Source organism: Pelophylax lessonae, assembly GCF_965119305.1.
Source record: "Pelophylax lessonae genome assembly, chromosome: 8".
NCBI lineage: Eukaryota > Metazoa > Chordata > Amphibia > Anura > Ranidae > Pelophylax > Pelophylax lessonae.
The window spans coordinates 102,010,783-102,033,723 of NC_138775.1; the positions used below are offsets into that span (position 1 = coordinate 102,010,783).

Here is a 22,941-nt window from a genome sequence, read left to right on the forward strand (position 1 = left end):
TCATCCCTAAAACACATTCTGCTGTGTCTCCTGACTGTGGGGATACCATATGCGTGAGATTTTCACAGCCTAGATGCATAGAGGGGCCCAAAATCCAAGGAGCACCGTTGGCCTTTCAGGGAGCATAAATTACGCATCTAATTTCCAGACCACCTATCACATTTTTGGAGGCCCTGGAGCACCAGAACAGTGGAAACACCCACAAAATTACCACATTTTGGAAAATTATTTTTTCTCTATCGTTCGACAGATGCGTCTCCATCTAGTCAGACTATAGGGTTATGTTCCTCCCTCCTATCAGGAATAGGCACTAGGCAGGAAAAAAGCTTAACCACACCTATGGGGGCTGTGCTGCAGGCATAACCCCACACACCCTGCTATCATCAAACAGTTTGTTTTGCCTAGCTTGAGGAATAGGACCTAGCTTCCTGCTGGGACTTCGGTCTTAGCTATTATAGGAAAGTTTGTTAGTTTGTGACTTTTCTATTTTCACTAGTTATTTCCTGAGGATCAAGATCCAGAGGAACTACAAGCAACAGCCGGCTGAGGTTTCGCACTGGGTAATCTAGATCCTTAAAGTCTCCCAGCCTGGCCAGCGAGTGTGAGCAGGTTATATTCCAGAACTAGGCCTCGCCATGAAAGTGCACAGACGGATGGGGACGAACCTGCGAGTAGACCGTCTCGCTTGGACGCACACGACCTGGAACAGTCACAGCTTCCTCTTGGCTGACAGCACCCCCATCCAGGGTGGAAGGTGATCTGTTTAGGAATGGCGCCCACCTGGTACCATGGTATGATGAGTAAATTGTCCCCCCAAAATCCCCTGGCGGTCTCGGTGTGGACGTGGGCCCTTCCCTGGAATAGGCGGACCTTATTGACTCCCTCGGTTCCCCTGGCATCTGGGAAAACTAGTCCTGTGTACCCCTAGGCATTCCCCTACCACTAGCAAGTTTTTACCTGGGGGGGGCCGTAATAATGCGGCCGTTGTGGCGCTTATTTGAGGGGGGTGACTTGTTCTGTGTGGGCCCCTAATCAGGGACCTTTCGATGCCTATTGTTCTGGGCCCCCTTTTGGGGGTTCTGGAGACCGCATGGAGCGGCGTGGAGGCCGCCATTTTGCTGTGGATCATGATTTTTATATCCCCATTAGGGCAGCCATTTTCTAGAATTCCCCATTAAAAATGCATGAGCGGCCATTTTCCTGAGGTCCATAGGCTGGACAGGCTTGTGGCATGGTTTTTAAAATGTAGAGGCTGAGTTTTCTCTTCCTGTACAGTCAATGTCAGTTTTGTTTTTGCACAGATCGTGCTGGAAGTCTCCTCTGTGGTCTGGTAATGTTTTTCTGGGGTTCCCTGTGGGGTTTTCTTCATTCACTCTATTATCTTACAATAACCAGGGATTGTGAGCCTGCACTTATATCCTTGGGACCGCGTTTTTGGCGGTCTTAAAGAGACGCTGCCCAATTATTTTAAGTGTAACATGGAGTCCCAGGATAATAGTTCACCTGCAGACCCCCCTGGGAGCGATTGCGGGACCTTCTGGTTCTCAGTCTTAGCGAGAGATTGCAGCTTTTTTTGCAAAATTTGATGTCTAAGGTAGATTTTGGCATTGCTAGTGCTGCCAGCCGCAAAGGCCCTTCGCCCTCACCTCCATCTGCAGGGTCTTCCGGACTCTGAGATAGACCTGGCCGCCACAGCCGCAGACCAACCTGAGGGGTCGGTGGTGTCGCACTCTTGACGGTGAAGAGGACCTGTCCTCATCAGCCGCCTTGCGGGAACGCTCTTTGGTGGAAGCTCTGATAGTTTCTGTGCAGGAAACTTTAAAATTGGCTGATGAATCCACAGCGCCGGGTACGCAGGTGTCTTTTGGCTCCCACAAGTCTCGTAAATTGGACAAGGTGTGTTCCCTTGCCCAGAATGGTTTCATACTATTGTGGATGAACAATGGCGGTGCATTAAGCACATGTTAGTGGTGCCTAAGCGTTTTGCACACCGTTACCCCTTTGCGGAGGCAGTGTCCACTAGGCAGACTGTACGACCAAAAGTGGATCCCCGGTGTCCAGGTTGAATAATGCGACTCTGGTACCGGTGGAAAAGTCTCCCAACTTTCGCGGAACCTGTGGATAGATGGGTGGAATCCTTGTCCCGCCATTTACACGTGGTAGCAAGTCACATATTAAAGACTACCTTTGTGAATGTTTTGGTAGTGCAGACTGCTACGGAATGGGTGAAGTTTTTTAAAAGTAACTTGGAAGCTGAACGGCTCCCCCCCTGCAGTGTTGGAACTACTGGACCAGTTGGTTCAAGCCCTGGTGTTCATGTGTGATGCGTCCCTGGATTCAGCCAGGGCGTTGGCCGTGGGGATTACGGTCAGGCGCATGGTGTGGCTGAAAAGCTGGTCGGTGGACCAGGCTTCTAAAAAGGCCTTGACTGATCTTCCCTTCTTAGGGGAGAGGCTGTTTGGATCCTCTCTAGACGAGTTGATCAAAGGTATCATGGGGGAGTAAGAGCACTCATCTTCCCCAATCCTCTAAGGGCAAGGCGCCACGTCCTAGACGGGGGCCTTACTTTTAATGCTCATTGATTTATTTTTTGTGCCTCAGGGTCACAAGAAAAAGGTAAATCATTCAGGTCCTCGTCTGCAAAGGGGCACCCACAACCGATTCTGTGGTGGGGGGGACGTCTTTGTTTCTTTTCGGAACCCTGGACCTCTTTGATTCAGGACAAATAGGTTCACAAACTGATCCGATCTGGGTACAAGGTCAAATTTCGATCTCGCCCGTTGGACAGGTTCTTCTCGTCCAATCTTCGACTATCCCCAGTCCGGTTAAGGGACTTGGGATGGGGCAGTACACGATTTGCTGTCGCAAGGAGTAATTGTACCGGTTCCTTTTCAGGAAAGTTTTTTTAAGGGTTTTATGCAATCCTTTTCACCGTGCCCAGGAAGGAAGGCAAAGGGAGTCCCATCCTGGATCTCAAGGCCCTGAACCGCTTTGTGCGGGTACAGAAGTTTCGGATGGAATCCATCCGCATGGCAGTGGCGACGCTGCACCAGGGAGACTTCTTAGCCACCATTTATATATTAAGGGCACATATCTTCACATACCTATTTACGCTGGACACCAGCGGTTTCTTCGCTTTGCGGTCGCAGAGGAGCATTATCAATTTGTGGCGTTACCTTTTGGTCTTGCCTCAGATCCCAGAACGTTTACCAAGGTCTTAGCACGGGTACCTAGATGATCCCCTGTTGAGAGTGGACTCTTTGTCTTGTTGGGGGATCTGACGGTCACTGTCAGAACTCTGCAGAATGTCTTGAGAGACTGGATTATCTGGGCTTGACTCTGGATTCAGCCTTGGCCAAGGTGTTTCTTCCCCCGGACAAGCTGCAAAAGTTTCAGGAGGTGATTCGGTTGTTGTTGGCGAACAATCTGTCCTCTCCAAGTTTACATGAGTACCTTGGTTCTGATGGTATCAACCTTCAAGGTGGTTCCATTTGCTCAGTTCTATACCCCAGTGGTCCTCAACCCTGGTCCTCAGGGCCCACTAACAGGCCAGGTTTGCAAGATCACTGAAATACATCCCAGGTGATATAATTTGCTGCTCAGTGATTGTAGTACTCTAGTCTGCATCTCCCCAAGGTAATACCTAAAATCTGGCCTTTTAGTGGGCCCTGAGGACCGGAGTTGAGGACCACTGCTATACCCGATCTTTGCAATGGGAGATTCTTGTCAAATGGGAGTCTTTAGATTCGGTTAAGCCACAACACATTCTGCTCTGTTGTGGTGGATTCACTGGTTGTCCTGGTTCTCCAGGACAGAGGATCAGATGGAATCCCAGCCCGCCATCGAGCGTTTCGCAGGCTGTGTTCGCCCTGGCCTCATAAACGACCCGTCCCTGTCCTCAGGGATGCAGCCTTGTGGGGTGGCTACCTCACCGGACACATGCACGGTTCATCCGTGCACTCCTGGTGTCCTGCGTTTTTGGCTGGCGGCACTCCCCTGCCATCTGAGGGTGGGCGGTTTTCCATTTATTATGAGGCACCCCATGCCATCGGGTACAGGTAAGTACACTCTGTGTGGGGCCTCTGTCTAGGGTCGGTAGTCCTCTGTGTCTGTGGTGTCCCCTATGTCTGTGCGTGTTTGGGCTCCCTGCTCCTGGTCCCTGCGGGGTTTCTTTCTCTCACAGCCTGCGCTGTGTGGGGTTTGGGGGATCCCTCTCCTGTGTCACTAAGGTGCTTGGAGGTACAGACTAGCGTAGCGACCGCTGCGGGGTTAAAAACCGCCGGTCCGCCATTTTAGGTGTGGGCAGCATGTCTGGCTTCACTGTGGGCGCTTGTATAGCATTGTGTGTAGTGTATTTTGGCGCCTTGCGACGCCATCTTGTGTGTGGCAACGATCGTTCCGAGCACGTCGGTGGCCATCTTGCCGAAGCCTCCCATTGCTTTGCATCGGCATCAATGTTTCCTTAGCCTGCAGCCTCTGTTCAGTCTCTGCGGTGACATCACTTCCTTCCTTTTACTCTGAAGCGACCGAAGGAACTGGTAACACACTTCTGGGGCTCTGTCCTGCTGTCCTTTTCTTTTCTTCCATTGTGCAATCTTCCTGGCTCAGTTTTTCCCTGTGGGGGGTCTGTGTTCCACAGCCATTGTAGCGGTGTGCTGCGGGGGTCCGCGGCGCTCTTAAAGGGCCAGTACCTCATAAAAAAAAAAAAAAAAAAAAACTTTTTTTGCAATGGAATCTCAGGACAGCAAATTCCCTCCAGCTTTGGTGGGGGGTTCAAGTTCTTCTGAATCCTCTACTCTGACTAATCTGGCTGCTGTTATGGCATCTTTGGTGTCCAAAATGGATGTGCTGATGTCTGAACGTGCTGCTAGAAAAAGGCCTAGGATTTCTTTTTCTTCTGATTCTGACTGAGACATGGTTGCTGTAGGTAGCGTGCCCCTTTCAGGGTCTTGCTCTTCTCAGGACCCGCAAGAGTCTGAGGGGGAGGTGGAGGTTACAGGGGGGATGATTCCCCCCCTGGGATGCCGGAGGAACGCGCGACTATGGATGCGCTGATTTCTGCCATTAAAGAAACACTACATTTAGAGGATGAGCCCAATCCTCTGGGCATTGTCATCTTTTGGTACACACAGGACCGGTAAGACGGCGCAGGTTTTTCCCTGCCCCGCTGAGTTTCATCACACTGTGAATGAACAATGGCGCAATTTGAAACACACCTTCACGGTGCCTAGGAGGTTTCAACTTCTGTATCCTTTTGCGTCTACTACGGTTGCACGCTGGTGTGTGGCTCCTCAAGTGGATCACACTGTAGCCAGATTGAACAAGGCTCCTACCGAAGATTCTCTGGTATTTAGGGATCCTACAGATAGGAGGCTGGAATCGCTTGCCCGCCACAATTATGTGGTGGCGGGTTCCATGCTCAGGCCTGTTTTCGCCTCTGTCATGGCGGCTCAGGCTGTGGCGGACTGGACCAAGGTGCTCAGATGCACACTCGTGGCTGATTCTGCCCCTCCCACTACCGTGGAGATGGTGGACCAGATTTATCAAGGGGTCATGTATTTGTGCCATGCGGCCTTAAATGAGGCCCCTTTGGCTGCGCGCCTGTCCAGTGTTGCGGTGCTTAGCCGTCGGCTGATCTGGTTGAAGAGCTGGTCGGCTGACCAGAAATCTAGGAAGGCGGTGGCTGACATTCCCTAAAAGGGGTCTCGCCTTTTTGGGGAATCCCTGGATGAATTGGTTAAGGGAGTCATTGGGGCAAGAGCACTCTGCTACCCCAGAATCCTAAGGGCAAGTTTTTCCGCGGCAATCGGGGTTCCTTTCGTGCCTTCAAGTCACAGTACAAGGGGAAACCCTTCAAGGGCCAGGGTGGCCAGAGAAAGCCCCTGGCCGGCAAACAAAAATCCGGCCAAGCTGGTGCAGCGGCCCAGTCCGCCTCTGCCTGAAGGGGCGCCCTCACCCATTTCAGGGGTGAGGGACGTTTGCATGGTTTCCTCCAACCTTGGCTGCTCCGAGTTCAGGACAGGTGGGTTCAGGAAATCGTTCGATCAGGGTACAAGATCGAATTTCTTTCACGTCCGGCGGACAGATTCTTTCCCTCAAATCTTCATTTGACCCCAGGGCGGTTACAGGACCTGCATCAAGCGGTACAGGATCTCCTCGCTCAGGGGGTAATCATCCTGGTGCCTCATCGGGACAGATTTGGGGGGTTTTACTCGAATCTGTTAACTGTGCCCAGAAAGGAGGGCGAAGTGCGTCCGATTCTGGGCTTGAAAGCTCTGAACCGAATTGTGCGCATTCGAAAATTCCGCATGGGGCGGCGACTGTCGGAGGACGTAAGGGAAAACTGAATTTTTGTAAAATCTTACCGTAAAATTCCTTTCTCTGAGTCCTCCGACAGTCGCCGCCCCCACCCCTCTTTTGGGGTTTTTTCTTGTACACCTACTGCTATTCTACCAAACTGAGTTGGGAGGGATTACTGCAGAGGGGTATTGACCAGTGGGACAGCCCCCATGGGTGTGTCTATGCTAAATGCTTTTGTTCTTTTGACTAAGTCTTATGCCTAGCTACTCCTGCGGAGCAGAAGTCAATACCCAATAGTGATGACTTATGAGGGGCGGCGACTGTTGGAAGACTCAGAGAAAGGAATTTTACGGTAAGATTTTACAAAAATTCAGTTATTTTAAAGGTGGGGGATTTCCTTTCTATACTCCTTGTATGGCTAAATTGCCACAGATACTAGTTTAAGCTAGGGTTGGCAGGTCATGGTTTAGAATAAATGTTTCTTCTTCCTGTTGTGCCAAGTGAAGGCTATCTGATTTAAAGCTAAATTTTTGTCAATTCTCTCAGTTAAAACTGCAGTTCCATCACTTAAACTGGCTGGAGGGGGTTTTTTTTTGGACGCATGAATGAGCACGCAGCTGTGCCCCCCAGGGCAAATGGCTTTCTCTGGGGGCACTGCTCAAGGGGTAGAAGCCAGGAGCACCAGCAGGGGACCTGAAAAGAGGATTGGAGCTGCTCTGTGCAAAACCACTGTGTTTGTACATTCCACCACTTCAAAATCCTTTTTTTGCAGGGTTCCCAGTCCTCTTTCTTGTGCTAAACTTCGAGTTTTCAGACTCAACCTGCCCCCTACTCCCTTAACATCCATTGAAAAAAGCCTGTGCATTGTTTACACCGAATGCAACGATCTTAAAGCAGGGGAGAAACCTGTCATTATTTCTACTGTCCCTCATTTTGAGATTGTGATACAGTGTAAACAATACAAGGATTTTTCCTAGAGGATTAGAGGGTAGGAAGGGAGCAAGTCCCTATAGAACTGTGTTTTATTCCGTTCAGTCTGAAGACCCAAAGCTATTAACCCCTCTGTTCTAGATGATAGGCATCACAAAGGGGTCCTGGCACCCTGCAGAGATTTCTATGTGAAACAGCAGCCTGCGTTACATGGGGACATACTTTATTACAGGCAAGTAATTGGCAGATACAGAGAAGGGTTAGAGCCTCTGTTGGATGTTTATCTGTGTGCTCGTTTGTGAGATTGGTGATAGTGTTGTTGGTGACATTGCAATAAATACCTTACAGGTTCTTACCCTTCTTCACTCTAGACAAAACTTAAGCGGAGTTCCGGCCTCGGAAACGTTTTTTTAGAAAAAAATACCCCCGGGACAGTCAGGGCTAGTGCATTCCACAATGGATAGCCTCTGAACTGTCCCAGGTCGCACTTACCTTTTAGAAGAAATACTTACCTTGAAAATTTCTTGTCCAGCACTGCCATCTCAGTTGTGGGCAGCTGAAGCCAGGGCGTCTTCTTCTGTGTCCTCTTCCGTGTCTTCTTCGTCCCAGAATGCCCTGCACTGGCCCCGCTCGTCAGTTCCGGAGCAGGCGCGTCATCCCTGCACAGCTTCTGGGCATGCCCAGAAGCTGTTTAGCAGGGAATGACACGTCTGCACCGGAACTGACAAGCGGGGCCGGTGCAGGCGCATGGACTCCTGGGAGGGATGACATTCAGCTCCCAGGATTCATCACAAGCAGGAAGTGACGGCGCAGGCCGCGACCGCAGAGGGAGGAAGTAGAAGGATGGTAAGTACCGTATTTTCCAGCGTATAAGACGACTGGGCGTATAAGACGACCCCCCTAATTTTCATCTACCGGTAATACTTATACTTAGGTTAGCTTGGAGATATTATACTCGGCGTATAAGACGACCCCCCATTTTTGGGGGATTTTTTTGAGGTTCAAAAGTAGTCTTATACGCCAGAAAATACAGTATACTTTCTTCAAAAACAAAGTAAGTAAACAAAAAAAAAAAAAATCGGGACTATCCATTTATTTTTTAGGTTAGTGTCAGCAAGCGGATGGCCCAAAGTCATTTTTAATGCCGGAACTCCGCTTTAACTTGGCTGAGGTTTCATGTTATTTCTCTCAAACTGAGACATGTTAGGGACCCTTCTTTGCAAGCTCACAGCTATGAAAATGGTGGTCTACTCTGTCGGCCACCGGCTCTAGTGTAGGGACGGATTGCATCTAAATGGGGAGGGTGCAGCCGTACTGGATGAGAAGATGGCCGAGAAGATGTCCAAAAAGTTAGAGGGGCTTTTAAACTAGGGAATGGGGGGGAGGGTACAGATGTAGAATTAGCCAGTGGGAAGCAAGATTCAGAGGGCACAAATGGGCACGTTAGCGATAGGGTGTTCGGGGCTCCTAAACCCAGGGTGGGTATGGGGAAAAATCACAAGAGCAGCCTAAAAACATCAAATGAGGATATATGTAAACGGCCAAAATTATGAGGTTTGTATACCAATGCCAGAAGCCTGGCCAGCAAGATGGGAGAGCTGGAGCTGCTGATGTTTGAGGAGGACTTAGATTTTGTGGGAATAACTGAGACTTGGTTCGACAGCTTTCATGACTGGATGGTGACCATTCAGGGGTATTCCCTTTATCGCAGAGATAGAGAAGGTAAAAAAGGGGGAGGGGTATGTCTGTATATTAAGAACAGTGTACAGGTAAATTTGAGGGATGATATTAATAATGGAGCTATGGACGAGGCAGAATCCCTATGTGTAGAACTTCAAAGGGAATGCACTGTGGGGAAGGTAATATTGGACGTATGCTATACGCCCCCCAACCTGAGGGAGGAGGGGGAGGCGGACCTCCTTTTACAGATAGAATTGGCTACAAGGATGGGAAATGTCATTATAACGGGGACTTTAATTATCCAGATATAGACTGGGCAGAAGGAACCGCGCGTTCAGCCAAGGCTCGGCAGTTCCTAAATGTTTTGCAGGACAATTTCATGGGTCAGATGGTGAATGCACCGACAAGAAACAATGCGGTACTTGACCTACTGATTACCAACAATACAGACCTGCTCACTGATATAGAAATGCGGGGCAACTTAGGAAACAGTGACCATAGGTCAATTAGTTTCAGTATTAATCATAGTAATAGGAAACACTAGGGTAATATAAGAACACTGAATTTCAAAAGAGCCAATTTCCCAAAACTGCGCTCTCTGCTAGAAAATATCAAATGGGATAGAACCCTGGGAACAAAGAACACAGAGGAAAAATGGGAGTGCTTCAAGAGCATACTAAACAAAAGGATTGACCAGTGCATTCCAAAGGGAAATAAATTTAAAAGAGCAAAACTAAACCCTGGGTGGCTAAACTCCAACTTAAAAATGCATATTAATGCTAAAGAAAAGGCCTTCAAAAAATACAAGACTGAGGGGTCATTGGCAGCATTCAAGCATTACAAAGAGTGTAATAAGAAATGTAAAGACGAAATCAGGGCGGCTAAAATAGAACACGAGAGACATATAGCGGAAGAGAGTAAAAAGAACCCCAAGAAATTCTTTAAGTATATAAACAGTAAGAAAGCGAGGCCAGAACACATTGGCCCCATAAAAGATGACAAGGGAGATTTGGCCACAGAGGACAGGGAAAAGGCAGTAGTGTTAAATAATTTCTTCTCTTCAGTCTTCACAAAAGAATTGGGGGGCTACACTAACCCAGCTTGTAAGGCGAACTAAACCACACACCTCAGGAAGTACCGCCATGGCTAACAGAAGATAGACTTAGAACTAAACTAGAGAAACTTAACATAAATAAATCACCGGGACCGGATGGCTTGCACCAGAGGGTTCTTAAAGAGCTCAACCAGGTGATTGCCAGACCATTATTCATGATCTTTAACCACCTCAATACTGGGCACTTAAACCCCCTTCCTTCCCAGACCAATTTTCAGCTTTTAGCGCTGTTGCAATTTGAATGACAATTGCGCGGTCATGCAACACTGTACCTAAACCAAATTTGTGTCATTTTTTCCCCACAAATAGAGCTTTCTTTTGGTGGTATTTGATCACCGTCAGGTTTTTTCTTTTTTGGTGCACAAATAAAAAAAAGACTGAAAATTTTGAAAAAAAAGAAAAAAAAGTTTTTTTGTTTAGGTTATAAAATTTTGTGAATAGATAAGTTTTTTCCTGCACTGATGAGCACTGATGATGCCGCACTGACAGGCACTGATGAGGAGACACTGATGGGGTGGCACTGATGGGGTGGCACTGATATGCAGCACTGATGGGCACTGATAGGTAGCGCTGATATGCATCACTGATGGGCACTGATATGTGGCACTGATAGATAGCACTGATATGCAGCATTGGTGGGCACTGATAGGCAGCGCTGATGGGCACTGATAGGCAGCGCTGATGGGCACTGATAGGCAGCGCTGATGGGCACTGATAGGCAGCGCTGATGGGCACTGATAGGCAGCACTGATGGGCACTGATTGGCGGCACTGATTGGCGGCACTGTTGGGCGGCAATGATCGGCACTGATCGGGGGCACTGATCGGCACTGATGGGGGGCACTGGTGGGCAGTAATGGGCACTGGTGGGCGGCACTGATAGATGGCAATAACGGCACTGGTGGGCAGCACTGATAGATGGCATTGGTGGACAACACTGATAGGGAGGGCACTGGGGGGCTCTCTGAGCCCTGCTTGCCATCCCTGGTGGCCATGGTGGGCATCCCTGGTGGTCATGGGTGGGCATCCCTGGTGGCTTAGTGGCACCCCTCCCCCCCCAAGGCTGCACTGGTAATCAATCATCTGATTACCAGCACAGACCCCCCCTGTGATCAGTGAGTAATTAGAAATACTCACTGATCACCCCAGCAGCAGCACCGATCCTCTTCTCTTCTCCTCACTGACAGGAGGAGAAGAGATCGAAGCCGTTACAACGGCTCTATTTACATTACATGACGGCTGTGATTGGACACAGCCGTCATGTGATCAGGAGGGCCAATCACAGGGCCCTCCTGCCGAATGATGTTGCTCTGTGTCCGAGGGACACAGGCACATCGAGATCGCGCCGCTGCGCGTGCCTGCGGCGGCGCGATCTCTCTCCTTCTGAAGGATGTTCCGGAACGTCCATTCAGAAGGACGAGACTCCCACCCGGCCGTATATTTGCAATGGCCCGGGTGGGAGGTAGTTAAGGATAGTTTAGACGGGTATGGTGCCAGCTGATTGGAAAAAAGCCATCGTGGTACCAATATTTAAAAAAGGGCCGAGATATATCCCGGGTAACTATAGGCCGGTCAGCCTAACATCAGTAGTCTGCAAGATTTTGGAGGGGATGTTAAGGGACCACATACAAGACTTTAGTAAGGAAAATGGTATTCGTAGTAATCAGCATCGATTCATGAAAAATTGTTCTTGCCAAACCAATCTATTAACCTTCTATGATGAAGTGAGCTGCCACCTAGATAAAGGTAAGCCTGTGGATGTGGTGTATCTGGACTTTGCAAAGGCCTTTGACACCGTTCCCCACAAACGCTTACTGTTCAAACTAAGGAAGGTAGGTATGGACCATAAGGTGAGTACCTGGATAGAGAACTGGCTCCAGGGGAGAGTGCAAAGTGTGGTGATTAATGGGGAGTACTCAGATTGGGCGGGTGTGGAAAGTGGGGTCCCCCAGGGTTCTTTCCTGGGGCCAATCCTGTTTAATTTATTCATAAATGATCTAGAGAAGGGGATATCTAGTACAATCTCAGTATTTGCGGATGATGCTAAACTAAGCATGCCAATATCTTCTATGCAGGATGTGGAAACCTTACAAGTGGACCTGAACAAAATAATGGGGTGGGCAACTACATGGCAGATGAGGTTTAATGTTGAAAAATGTAAAGTAATGCACTTGGGTGCCAGAAACCAGAAAGCAAGCTACTCACTAGGGGGGGAACCTCTGGGTAAATCTAAGATGGAAAAGGACCTGGGGGTACTAGTAGACAACAGGCTTGGCAGTGGCATGCAATGCCAAGCCGCTGCAAGCAAAGCCAACAGAATACTGGGATATATAAAACAGGGGATTCACTCCAGAAATAAAGAGAATATTCTCCCTCTCTACAAGACACTGGTCCGGCCACATCTGGAGTATGCTGTCCAGTTCTGGGCACCGGTCCTCAGGAAGGATGTGCTGAAACTGGAGAGAGTCCAGAGAAGGGCAACAAAAAGAATTGGGGGAATGGAGGACATCTGCTATGAGGAAAGACTACAAGCATTGAACTTATTCTCTCTGGAGAAGAGACGATTGAGAGGGGATATGATCTCAATGTACAAATACTGTACTGGCGACCCTAGCATAAGGAACAAACTATTCAGAGTAAGGGAATACAATGAGACACGTGGCCACTCACTAAAACTAGAGGAAAGGCGGTTTAACCTTAACCGGGTTGCCGACCGCCGCACGGCTATATACTGCGGCGGTCAGCCCCGGCCAGGCAGAGTGACATAGGGGTACGTCACTCGCCTGTCACTGACTTGCGAGCCAATTGCGGGCGGGCGCGCGCCCGCTCCGGCTCGTTCACTGACAAGTCAGTGCGTGTGACCGGCGGACCCGATCGTCCGCCGGTCACTCACGATCGCTCCGGTGAAGGGAGAAAGTCAGGCGGCTTATGTAAACAAGCTGCCTGTCATTCTCCCTGGTGTAAAAATGAAGATCAGACGGTTCTACTATGTAGGACCGTTGATCTTTGTTTTTACACCAATAGCCATGTCCCTTTACAGTTAGAAACACGCCCCTAGGACACACTTAACCCCTCCCTCTCCAATACAGTTAACCCCTTCCCTGCCAGTGTCATTTTTGCAGTAACAGTGCATATGTATAGCACTGATTACTGCAGTAATGTCACTGGTAACCCCAAAAGTGTCAAAAATGTCAGTCAAGGGTCCGATCTGTCCGCCAAAAAATCGCAGATCGACGCCATTACTCGTTAAAAAAAAAAAAACCACCAAAAATGACAAAAATCTTTCCCTTTTGTTAGTAAACGCTATAACTTTTGCGCAAACCAATCAAAATACGCTTTTTGCAATTTTTTTTTTTTTTACCAAACATATGTAGCATAAAACAAATTGCCCGAAAATGTTAACATTTTGATTTTTACATTTTTTTTTATGGGGGAATTTCATATAAAAAAATGTGAAAAATATTGTTATTTTTGCAAAATTTTCATCATTTTTTTCACACAAATATCTTTCTTTTGGTGGTATTTAATCACCTCTGGGTTTTTTTATTTCTTACAAAAAAAATGAAAAAAGTCAGAAAATTTTGAAGGTTTTCTTATTTTCTGTGAGTAGAAAATAAAATTTTATTTAAAATAAATACATTTTTCTCCTTCACTGATGTGCGCTGATGAGGCAGCCCTGATGGGCACTGAGGTACTAATATGCCGCACTGAGAGGTGGCACTGAGAGGTGACACTGGGCACTGAGGCGGCACTGACGGGTGGCACTGATGGACACTGGGTGGCACTGACGAGCACTGATGGGCGGCACTGATGAGCAGCACCATCAGTGCCCACACTCAGTGCCCATAGTGCTGCCAGTCAGTGCTCATCAGTACCTAGATGAGCAGGCACTAATGGGCACTGACTGGCAGCACTATAGGCACTAATGGGGGGCACTGATGGCGGGCACTGTGGGCACTGATGGTGGGCAGTTATAGCAGTTTATTTCCCTCTTGTGTAATCAGGGCACTGGTGATCAGTGCCCTGATTACATTTCTCTGTGTTCCCTATGAGGAGGAGCCGCTGATCGGCTCTCCTCGGATCACACACTGATAGTGTGAGCCGAGGAGAGCCGAATAACGGCACTTCCTCATTTACATGTGACCGGCTGTGATTGGACACAGCCGATCACATGGGTAAAGAGTCATGTCATTGACTCTTTACCGAGATCGGGATCGCGCCGTGTCCTAGCAACACGGCACGGTCACAATCGCTCCTCCGCGCGCCCCCGGGGGCGTGCGAGAGAGACTGTTCTGGTGCGCCGTCATATGACGGCGCCCCAGGATAATAGGTACACCGCTCCGCCATCATTTGGCGGCGGGCGGGTAGTAAGCGGTTAAGCTAGTCCTTATTGCGGTGGGTTTCGGCGCTATCGCGGATTTAAAAGGCCAGCGCCAAAAAGTTTTTATGGAGTCCCAGGATAGCAAATTCCCCCCAGCTTTGGTGGAAGATTCAGGTACGCCTGAATCATCAGGGATTACTGCTGCACTTGCGACTTTAGCGTCCAAAGTGGATCTGTTGATGTCTGAACGGGCTTCTAGAAAAAGGCCTAGGCTTTCTCACTCGTCTAATTCGGAGTCTGATATGGTTGCCATGGACAGTGTACCCCCTGAAGGGTCTCAGTCCTCTCAGTCGAAAGGGGAGGCGGAGGATGAGGAGGGGGATGATTTCCCCCCTGGACGGCCAGAGAACGCGCAGCTATGTCTGCGCTTATTAGTTCTGTTCAGGATACCCTACATTTAGAGGATGAGCACCAGGTAAGCGGTCTTCTTTTGGGACCCGTAGAACCCAGAAAGCGGCACAAGTGTTTCCTTGTCCTGCTGAGTTTCGCGAAACTGTGAAATAACAATGGCGCAATTTGAAGCGCAATTTTTTGGTACCAAATCGGTTTCAGTACTGTTATCCCTTTGCGTCTCCTGCGGTTTTGCGCTGGACCGTGGCTCCTAAGGTGGATCACACGGTGTCCAGGTTGAACAAGGCCACTCTTATGCCCGCAGAGGATTCTCCGTTGTTTAGGGACCCTACGGATAGGCGGGTGGAATCTCTTACTCGCCACTCCTATATGGTGGCGGGTTCTTTGATGAAACCTATTTTCGCCTCTGTCATGGTCTCTCAGGCTTTGGTAGAATGGACCAAGGTGCTCAGACGCACCCTTGTGGCTGATTCCTCCCCTCCTGCTACTTTGGAGATGGTGGACCAGATTATTCAGGCTGTTCTACACCTGTGTGACGCGGCCTTGGATGAGGCCCCTTTAGTCTCACGACTGCTGTCGTCGTGATAATCCGTCTAATGGTATGGCTAAAAAGCTGGTCGGCTGACCAGACTTCCAGGAAGACGGTGTCTGACATCCCTTATGCGGGGAATCGCCTTTTTGAGGACTCCCTGGACGAATTGGTTGAGGGGGTCACTGGGGGCAAGAGCACTCTGCTGCCCAAAGCTCCCAAGGGTACGTTTTTCCGCGGGGCCCTTCCTTTAAACCAAATCAGGGGTCCTTTCGTGCCTTCAAGGCAAAGGACAAGGGCAAATCCTTCAGAGGCCATGGTGGCCAGAAAAAGCCTTGAGCGGGCAAGTCCAAAGCCGCCCACGCTGGCGCGGCGGCCCAGTCCGCCTTGACCTGAAGGGACGCCCTCACCCATTCCAGGGGTGGGGGGACGTCTGCGCGGTTTTATCGAACCTTGGCTGCTCCGGATTCCGGACAGGTAGGTTCAGGAAATCATTTGATCAAGATCGAATTCCTTTCGCGTCCAGCGGACAGGTTCTTTCCCTCAAATCTTCGTTTGACCCCAGATCGGTTACAAGATCTTCAACGGGCGGTTCAGGATCTCCTCGCCCAGGGGGTGATCGTCCCAGTGCCGCTTTGGGACAGATTTCGGGGGTTTTACTCAAATCTGTTCACTGTGCCCAGAAAGGAGGGCAAGGTATGTCCGATTCTGGACTTGAAGGCTCTGAACCGCTTCGTGCGGGTTCAGAAGTTCCGTATGGAATCCCTCCGTTCAGTGGTAGCCTCCCTGAGCCCGGGAGATTTCCTGGCTTCAATCGACCTCAAGGATGTGTATTTGCACATCCCCATATTCGAGGGTCATCGGAGGTACCTCCGATTCGCAATCGCGGAGGAACACTTATCAGTTTGTGGCATTACCTTTCGGTCTCGCTTCGGCTCCAAGGGTGTTTACCAAAGTGTTGGCTCCTGTTCTGGCCCTGTTATGGGCGCAGGGAATTGCGATCTTGGGATACTTGGACCATCTCCTGTTAAGATCGAGTGCCAGCCCGAGTCTGTTGCACGATCTGTCAACCACGGTTCAGACGCTCCAGGAGTTCGGGTGGAACATCAACGTTTAGAAGTCGACTTTGTCCCCTTCTGTTCGCTTCCCTTACTTGGGGATGGTCCTGGATTCCGCCCAAGCAAAAGTCTTTCTGCCGGAGGACAAGCTCCTGACTCTACAGGACGAGATCCAATCCCTCAGGGACAACGAATCTTAATCGCTCAGGACCTGCATGTGGTCCCTGAGGTTGATGGTGTCGGCCTTCGAGGCAATAACATTTGCACAGTTCCACACACAATCTCTTCAAGCGGAGAACCTGGCCAGAAGGGACAGGCATCCTCAGTCCTTGGAAAGGAGGATATCTTTGAGTCACCAAGTCAGAGAGGATCTTCTGTGGTGGCTCCAGTCTCTGGCTCTGACGGAGGGGAAATCCTTCCGGCTGTTGTTGACGGTGATCACCACGGACACCAGCCTGTCGGGCTGGGGGTGGCGTTCTGGGCACTCTGCTCAGGGCACTTGGTCGGAGGAGGAATCCTCCCTGCCAATAAACATCTTGGAACTGCGAGCGATCAAACTGTGCTTGCTCCGTTGGTCGGATCATCTTCGGGGCCGCTCCACGTTGTGCGGGTGCAGATGGACAACGCCACTGAGCTGGCTTACATGAATCACCAAGGGGGCACCAGGAGTGCCGGGGCGGCCCAGGAAGTGACTAAAATTCTGTCTTGGGCCAAGACACAGATCCCGGCGATTTCGGCAGTTCACATTCCAGGTGTGGAGAATTGGCAGGCCGATTATCTGAGCCGCCAGACCCTGGACCAGGGGGGGGAATGGTCCCTTCACCCGGAGGTGTTTCAGATGCTGTGTGCGTGATGGGGATCCCCGGATGTGGATCTGTTCGCATCTTGGCTGAACAACAAGGTGGGAAGGTTTGTGGCAAGAACGCGCGATCCTCTGGCAGATGCCTCGGATGCGCTGGTGGTGCCTTGGAATCGGTATCGCCTGATTTATGCCTTCCCTCCGATTCAGTTGTTGTCCAGGTTCCTTCGCAGGTTGGACTCGGAACCGAAGTTGGTGATTCTGGTGGCCCCGGACTGGCCGCGCCGGTCTTGGTACGCGGACATCATACAACTGGTCGTCGAGCCTCCCTGGCGGCTCCTGTTACGAGACAATCTACTTTCTCAGGGGGCGATCTTCCATCCTGCTTTACAGTCGCTGGCTTTAACGGTGTGGCTGTTGAAAGCCAGGTCCTGAGAGATCGGGGTCTCTCGTCGGCGGTCATTCCTACCCTGCTCAAGGCTAGGAAGGCCTCGTCCGGTAAGATCTATTACCGTACCTGGAAGGCTTATTTTGCCTGGTGTGAATCCAGGGGCGTCCAGCCTCGCTCTTTTTCGGTGGCGAGGGTGTTAGCCTTCCTACAATCTGGTATGGATCAGCATCTTGCGCTGACCACGATTAAGGGTCAGTTGTCTGCACTGGCAATCCTTTTCCAGCGCCCCTGGGCGTCAAACTCTTTGATACGCACCTTTATTCAAGGGATGCGTCATTTGGCTCCTCCTCGGAGAGTGCCTTTACCTCCTTGGAACTTGAATTTGGTCCTGTCCGTTTTGCAACGGCCACCCTTTGAGAACATCAGGGAGATTCCTCTGCCTGTGCTGTCACGGAAGGTTACCTTTCTGGTGGCGATCACATCTGCCCGCAGAGTGTCGGAGTTGGCGGCCCTGTCTTGCCGCTCTCCTTACCTGGTTGTTCATAGTGATAAGGTGGTCTTGCGACCTCACCAATCTTTTCTTCCTAAGGTGGTATTTGATTTTCACCTTAATGAGGATATTGTCTTGCCTTCGCTGTGTGCGAATCCTAAGCGTCCTAAGGAATTGGCCTTGCATTCCTTGGATGTAGTCCGGGCGATCAGGGTGTATCTGTCATCTGCTGAATCCTTCAAAAAGTCGGATTCTCTTTTTGTCCTTCCCGAGGGCCCTCGGAAGGGTATGGCTGCGTCTGCGGCAACCATTTCGAAATGGATCAGACAGACGATTGTACAGGCCTATTCAATTAGGGAACGGGTGCCGCTCTTCCCTGTCAAGGCGCACTCTACCAGAGCGGTGAGTGCGTCATGGGCTTTCCGACATCAGGCTTCGGTTGCCCAGGTGTTCAAGGCAGCGACTTGGTCGTCCGTGCACACTTTTTCCAAATTTTACAAACTTGATGTTCTGTCATCGGCAGAGGCCTCCTTTGGCCGCAAAGTTTTGTGCGCGGCAGTGTCTTGAGGGGGACATGGCGTTAGCCTGTCCCCGTCTGTTGGGGTTGTTTCCCCTTTGTTTATTTGCTTTCGTGGATTGTTTGCTCCTGTTGAGCTTTTCTGTTACCTAGCGTTTTTACCTTTCTGCTCAGAAAAGGTTCCTTTCTCTGACCTGGGTGCTGCGTTGCCTTTGTGACGGTTGCGCTTCCCACCCCTCATGTCTACAATGTTTTGGGACATCCCATAAGTGAAGACTGTGAGTGGGCGGCGACTGTCAGAGGACGTAAGAGAAATTTTTGTAAAATTCCTTTCTCTGAGTCCTCTGACAGTCGCCACCCCCCCGCCCATCTTTTGTGGGTTTTTTGGACTATTTACTGCTTGCTACCGAACTGAGTTGGGAATGCTGATAGCAGGGGGGTATTGGACCAGTGGGACAGCCCCCTAGAGGTGTGTCTATACAAATTGTTTTGTGTTTTTAATAAGTCTTATGCCTAGCTTGCTCCTGTTGATAAAAGGTCAATACCCATAAGTGAAGACTGTATGAGTGGGCGGCGACTGTCTGAGGACTCAGAGAAAGGAATTTTACGGTAAGATTTTACAAAAATTCTGTGTTTTTTTTTTTTTTTTTTTTTTTGCGGGACTGCAACATTGCGGCGGACAGATCAGACACCTATCTCACATTTTTGACACTTTTGGGGGTACCAGTGACATTACTATAGTAACCAGTGCTTAAAAGATGCACTGTTACTGTAATAATGACACTGGCAGGAAAGGGGTTAACAGTATAGGTGATCAAGGGGTTAAATGTGACCCTAGGTGAGTGATTCTAACTGTATGGGGGTTGGGCTTCTGATATGATCAGAGACATGTGATCCTATATAGCAGGATCACATGAGCTCTGTGATCATCCCAGGGAGAAGGACGGTCGGCTGTGTTTACACTTTATCTCTCAGCGGGGAGCGATCGCGGATGTCAGGCGCAATCGGAGATGCCTGACACCCGCATCGGCTTCCCCGCTGACGATCGGGGGCGGGAGCGCACCCAGGCGCAATCGGAGCCGCCTGACACCCGCATCGGCTTCCCCGCTGATGATCAGGGGCGGGAGCGCGCCGTCGACGGTGCGCGCCGCCCCCTGGCTCCTCCCAGGCGAACGACGTAGATATACGTCGTTTTGCCTGTATGAGCCAGCCTGCTGCAGTAAATATACAGGAGGTGATCGGCAACTGGTTAAACTCCTGGGATATTGATCTGGTTAGGTAGCAAAGGGTTTTTTTAATCAGTGTCAGCTGCTTTTGGTGTTAACAGGTGCACTAGACGGGCAACAATGAGATGATCTCCAAAACAGGAATGGTTTTACAGTTAAAGGCCACTTACATTTTTTTGCCTACTTTTTTCTGACTGTTTTTCACCAGTTTTGCATTTGGCTAGGGTCCGTGTCAGTACTGGTAGCATGAGGCAATACCTGGACCCTATAGAGGCTTCACAGGCAGTCCAACTCTTCCAGAATAGCACATCAATACGTGCCATTGCCAGAACTTTTGCTGTGTCTCCCAGCACAGTCTCAAGAGCATGAAGGAGATTCCAGGAGACAGGCAGTTACTGTAGGAGAGCTGGACAGGGCTGTAGAAGGTCCTTAACCCATCAGCAGGACCGGTATCTGCTCCTTTGTGCAAGGAGGAACAGGATGAGCACTGCCAGAGCCCTACAAAATTACCTCCAGCAGGCTAATGGTGTGAATGTCTGACCAAACAATCAGAAACAGACTTCATGAGGGTGGCCTAAGGGCCCCAACGTCCTTTAGTGCAGCCCTCAAATTTTCAACTTGCCTGTTCGCATTTTGCGAGTGGAAATTGATTGAAGGCGAGAGAGGAGAGGAAGAGACAGAACACTGTCGGTACGTGCAGGGGTGGGCAGTGTCCATATCTGTGATGGGGAGGAGGGTGCACTAGGAGCTTCTGCCTTCACCTGCCTGACAGGAGTGAATGTCCTTCTCCCTCCTGTTATTGCACAATGCATGATTTCTGGACTCCTCCATTCCAGCTACTTATCTCTCCTGCAGCCATTAATCACTTCTCTCCTTCCAAGCTCCCCTCCCCCTGTTGGGTTTGTTCTCCTTCCCGGCCAGGTCACTTTCACTTGTCTCCTCTCCTAGCACTTGTCTTTATCTTCCCTGCACAATCATAAGTCAGCAGAGATTCTTGTACTCCTCTCTCCTGTTCACATTAACCCTTCATCTACTTCTATCTTTCAGCTGTCCCCTCCATAAATCTGTACTGTATGTCCTGCAGCCTCTGGTCCCAGCTCTGAGCATTCCAAGCAGCCATTTAGCTGACCCTGTCCTGTCCCAAAATACAGCCTTAGCACTTCATTAACATATATTATTATAACCCAGACCACCCCCCATCCCTAATAACTGGTGAACTGTGGTTTGGCCAGTGTGATTGTATGTGCGTTTTACCTGGATTTTATGTGCATTTCTATTGAATTTCTATTACAAAGTGCGTTTCCATGAAAGCACTTTAAAGTCCTGCATGCTGCATCTTTGATGCGGCTTCAGAAAATGCACTGTGTAATAGAATTCAATAGAAGTGCACCTAAAATCCAGGTAAAACGCACATGCAATCACACTGTTGTTATTAATATTCATTTGTGCAACTTCTGCATTCATGCAAAAACATTTAACAGTGTCATTTTATAAAATAATATTTTGGGGGCAGGGTAGGGGTTAGTTGGTGCAACCGGTGGCGAGTAACCCTTAAGGCCTGGCTAGTAGCTCAGGACTTAAAATTTTGAGCCCTGCTTTAGTGGACCCTGTGCTGACTGCCCCTGGCACAGTAGAGCTGCCATTGAACACCAGAATCATTTGGACATTTATGTTTCAGTCCATCAGACGCTGCCAGGTTGCACTTCAGAGGTCAGTGATGCATTGGTCCAGATCTGGGAGGAAATACCCCAGGAATGCCATCTGTCGTCTCATTAGGAGCATGCCCTGACGTCCGGCATGCATACAAGCATGTGAGGGCCATACAAACTAGAGATTGACCGATTTTCGAGGGCCGATCTGCACTTTCCCCGATTTATCGGAATCGGCCACCAAGGTGACCGATATTTCGGGAAGTGCTTGTACTGGAGTGATGCCTGCAGCTAGAGGCATCACCCCGGTTCCGGTGTCCATAGCGGACAGTCGGCTGTCTTGTAATGACAACCGATGCGGCTGAGAAGCCGCTCGGCTGTCATTACAAGGAGCAGGAGGGGACGTCCCCTGCCGCCCTCCGCGGCTCACCTGGGTCTCCCGTCCCACCGGGAGACCCGGGCAACCATCCTGCACGGCCGCCGAAGAGAAGACCTGATCAAAGGCGCATTCGGCTCTGATCGGGTCTCCATATAAAAACCGGTAGTGATGTCATGACATCACTTCCGGGTACTCGGCGCCAAATTAAAAAAAAATATAGCATTCAAAACCCAAATTTTCAGCTTTGAATGCTTTTAAGTGCAGAGGAGGGGTTTGGGGTCTTTTAGACCACCAGATCACTTCACAAGAGTACCTGTAAGAAAAAAAAAAAAAAAAAATTTTTAATGTACGAAAATATCGGCCGATACCGATATGCGATGTCATCAGTATCGGTATTGTCAATAAAAAAACTATATCGGTCAATCACTAATACAAACTACTGAGTACCATTTTGAGTTGCTGCAATGAAATTTTAGCAAAATGGATTAGCCTGCTGCATCATTTTTTCACTTAGATTTTTCAGGGTGTCTTTGAATTTAGCCCTCTGTAGGTTGATCATTCTCATTTCCGTCAAACGATCTGGCATTATTTCATTCCTAACACATTGCCCAGCCCAGATCAGTATAGATAATCCAGCATGATATTTTCCCCATTTGAGATCTGATGTGTTTTCAAAGTGTTCCTTTTATTTTTTTTTAAAAGTGTATTTATATATTGAAAAAAATATGTTCATGTTTGGTAAATTAACACAAGCTTTTTTTGTATTTTATTTTTTTGTAGCTTTTGTCATCTACAACTTCCTAAGCCTTTGCTATGAATATCTTGGTGGAGAAAGCAATATCATGACTGAAATTCGAGGGAAACCAATTGAGTAAGTGTTATTAGGAAAGGAAGTAGTGTTCATTCCCAATATTTCTGGTCTGAGACCAAGGGAGCAGGTCCCTTACTGACAGTTATGAATAGTCAGCCCTCACTTACACCGGAGACCGTAACATGGAGCACTTATACGGGAATCAAAAGCTGGAACACTTCTGTTAAAATGAACCTATACTTAAAGCGGTAGTATATTCTGCTTTTTAACTTTTACCTACAGGTAAGCTTATAATAAGGCTTAACTATAGGTAAAATTAATATCTCCTAAACCTACA

General features: G+C 49.2%; 1 protein-coding gene across 2 annotated transcripts in view; it reads left to right on the plus strand.

Moving 5' to 3' along the window:
- TMEM184B (transmembrane protein 184B) overlaps window positions 1-22,941 on the plus strand; it is a 329,919-nt gene that overhangs the window by 116,937 nt on the left and 190,041 nt on the right. For both annotated transcript variants that reach the window (XM_082265516.1, XM_082265517.1), the window contains exon 5: window positions 22,574-22,664. In XM_082265516.1, the coding sequence (XP_082121642.1) occupies window positions 22,574-22,664 (91 nt within the window). The remainder of the gene's footprint in view (window positions 1-22,573; window positions 22,665-22,941) is intronic.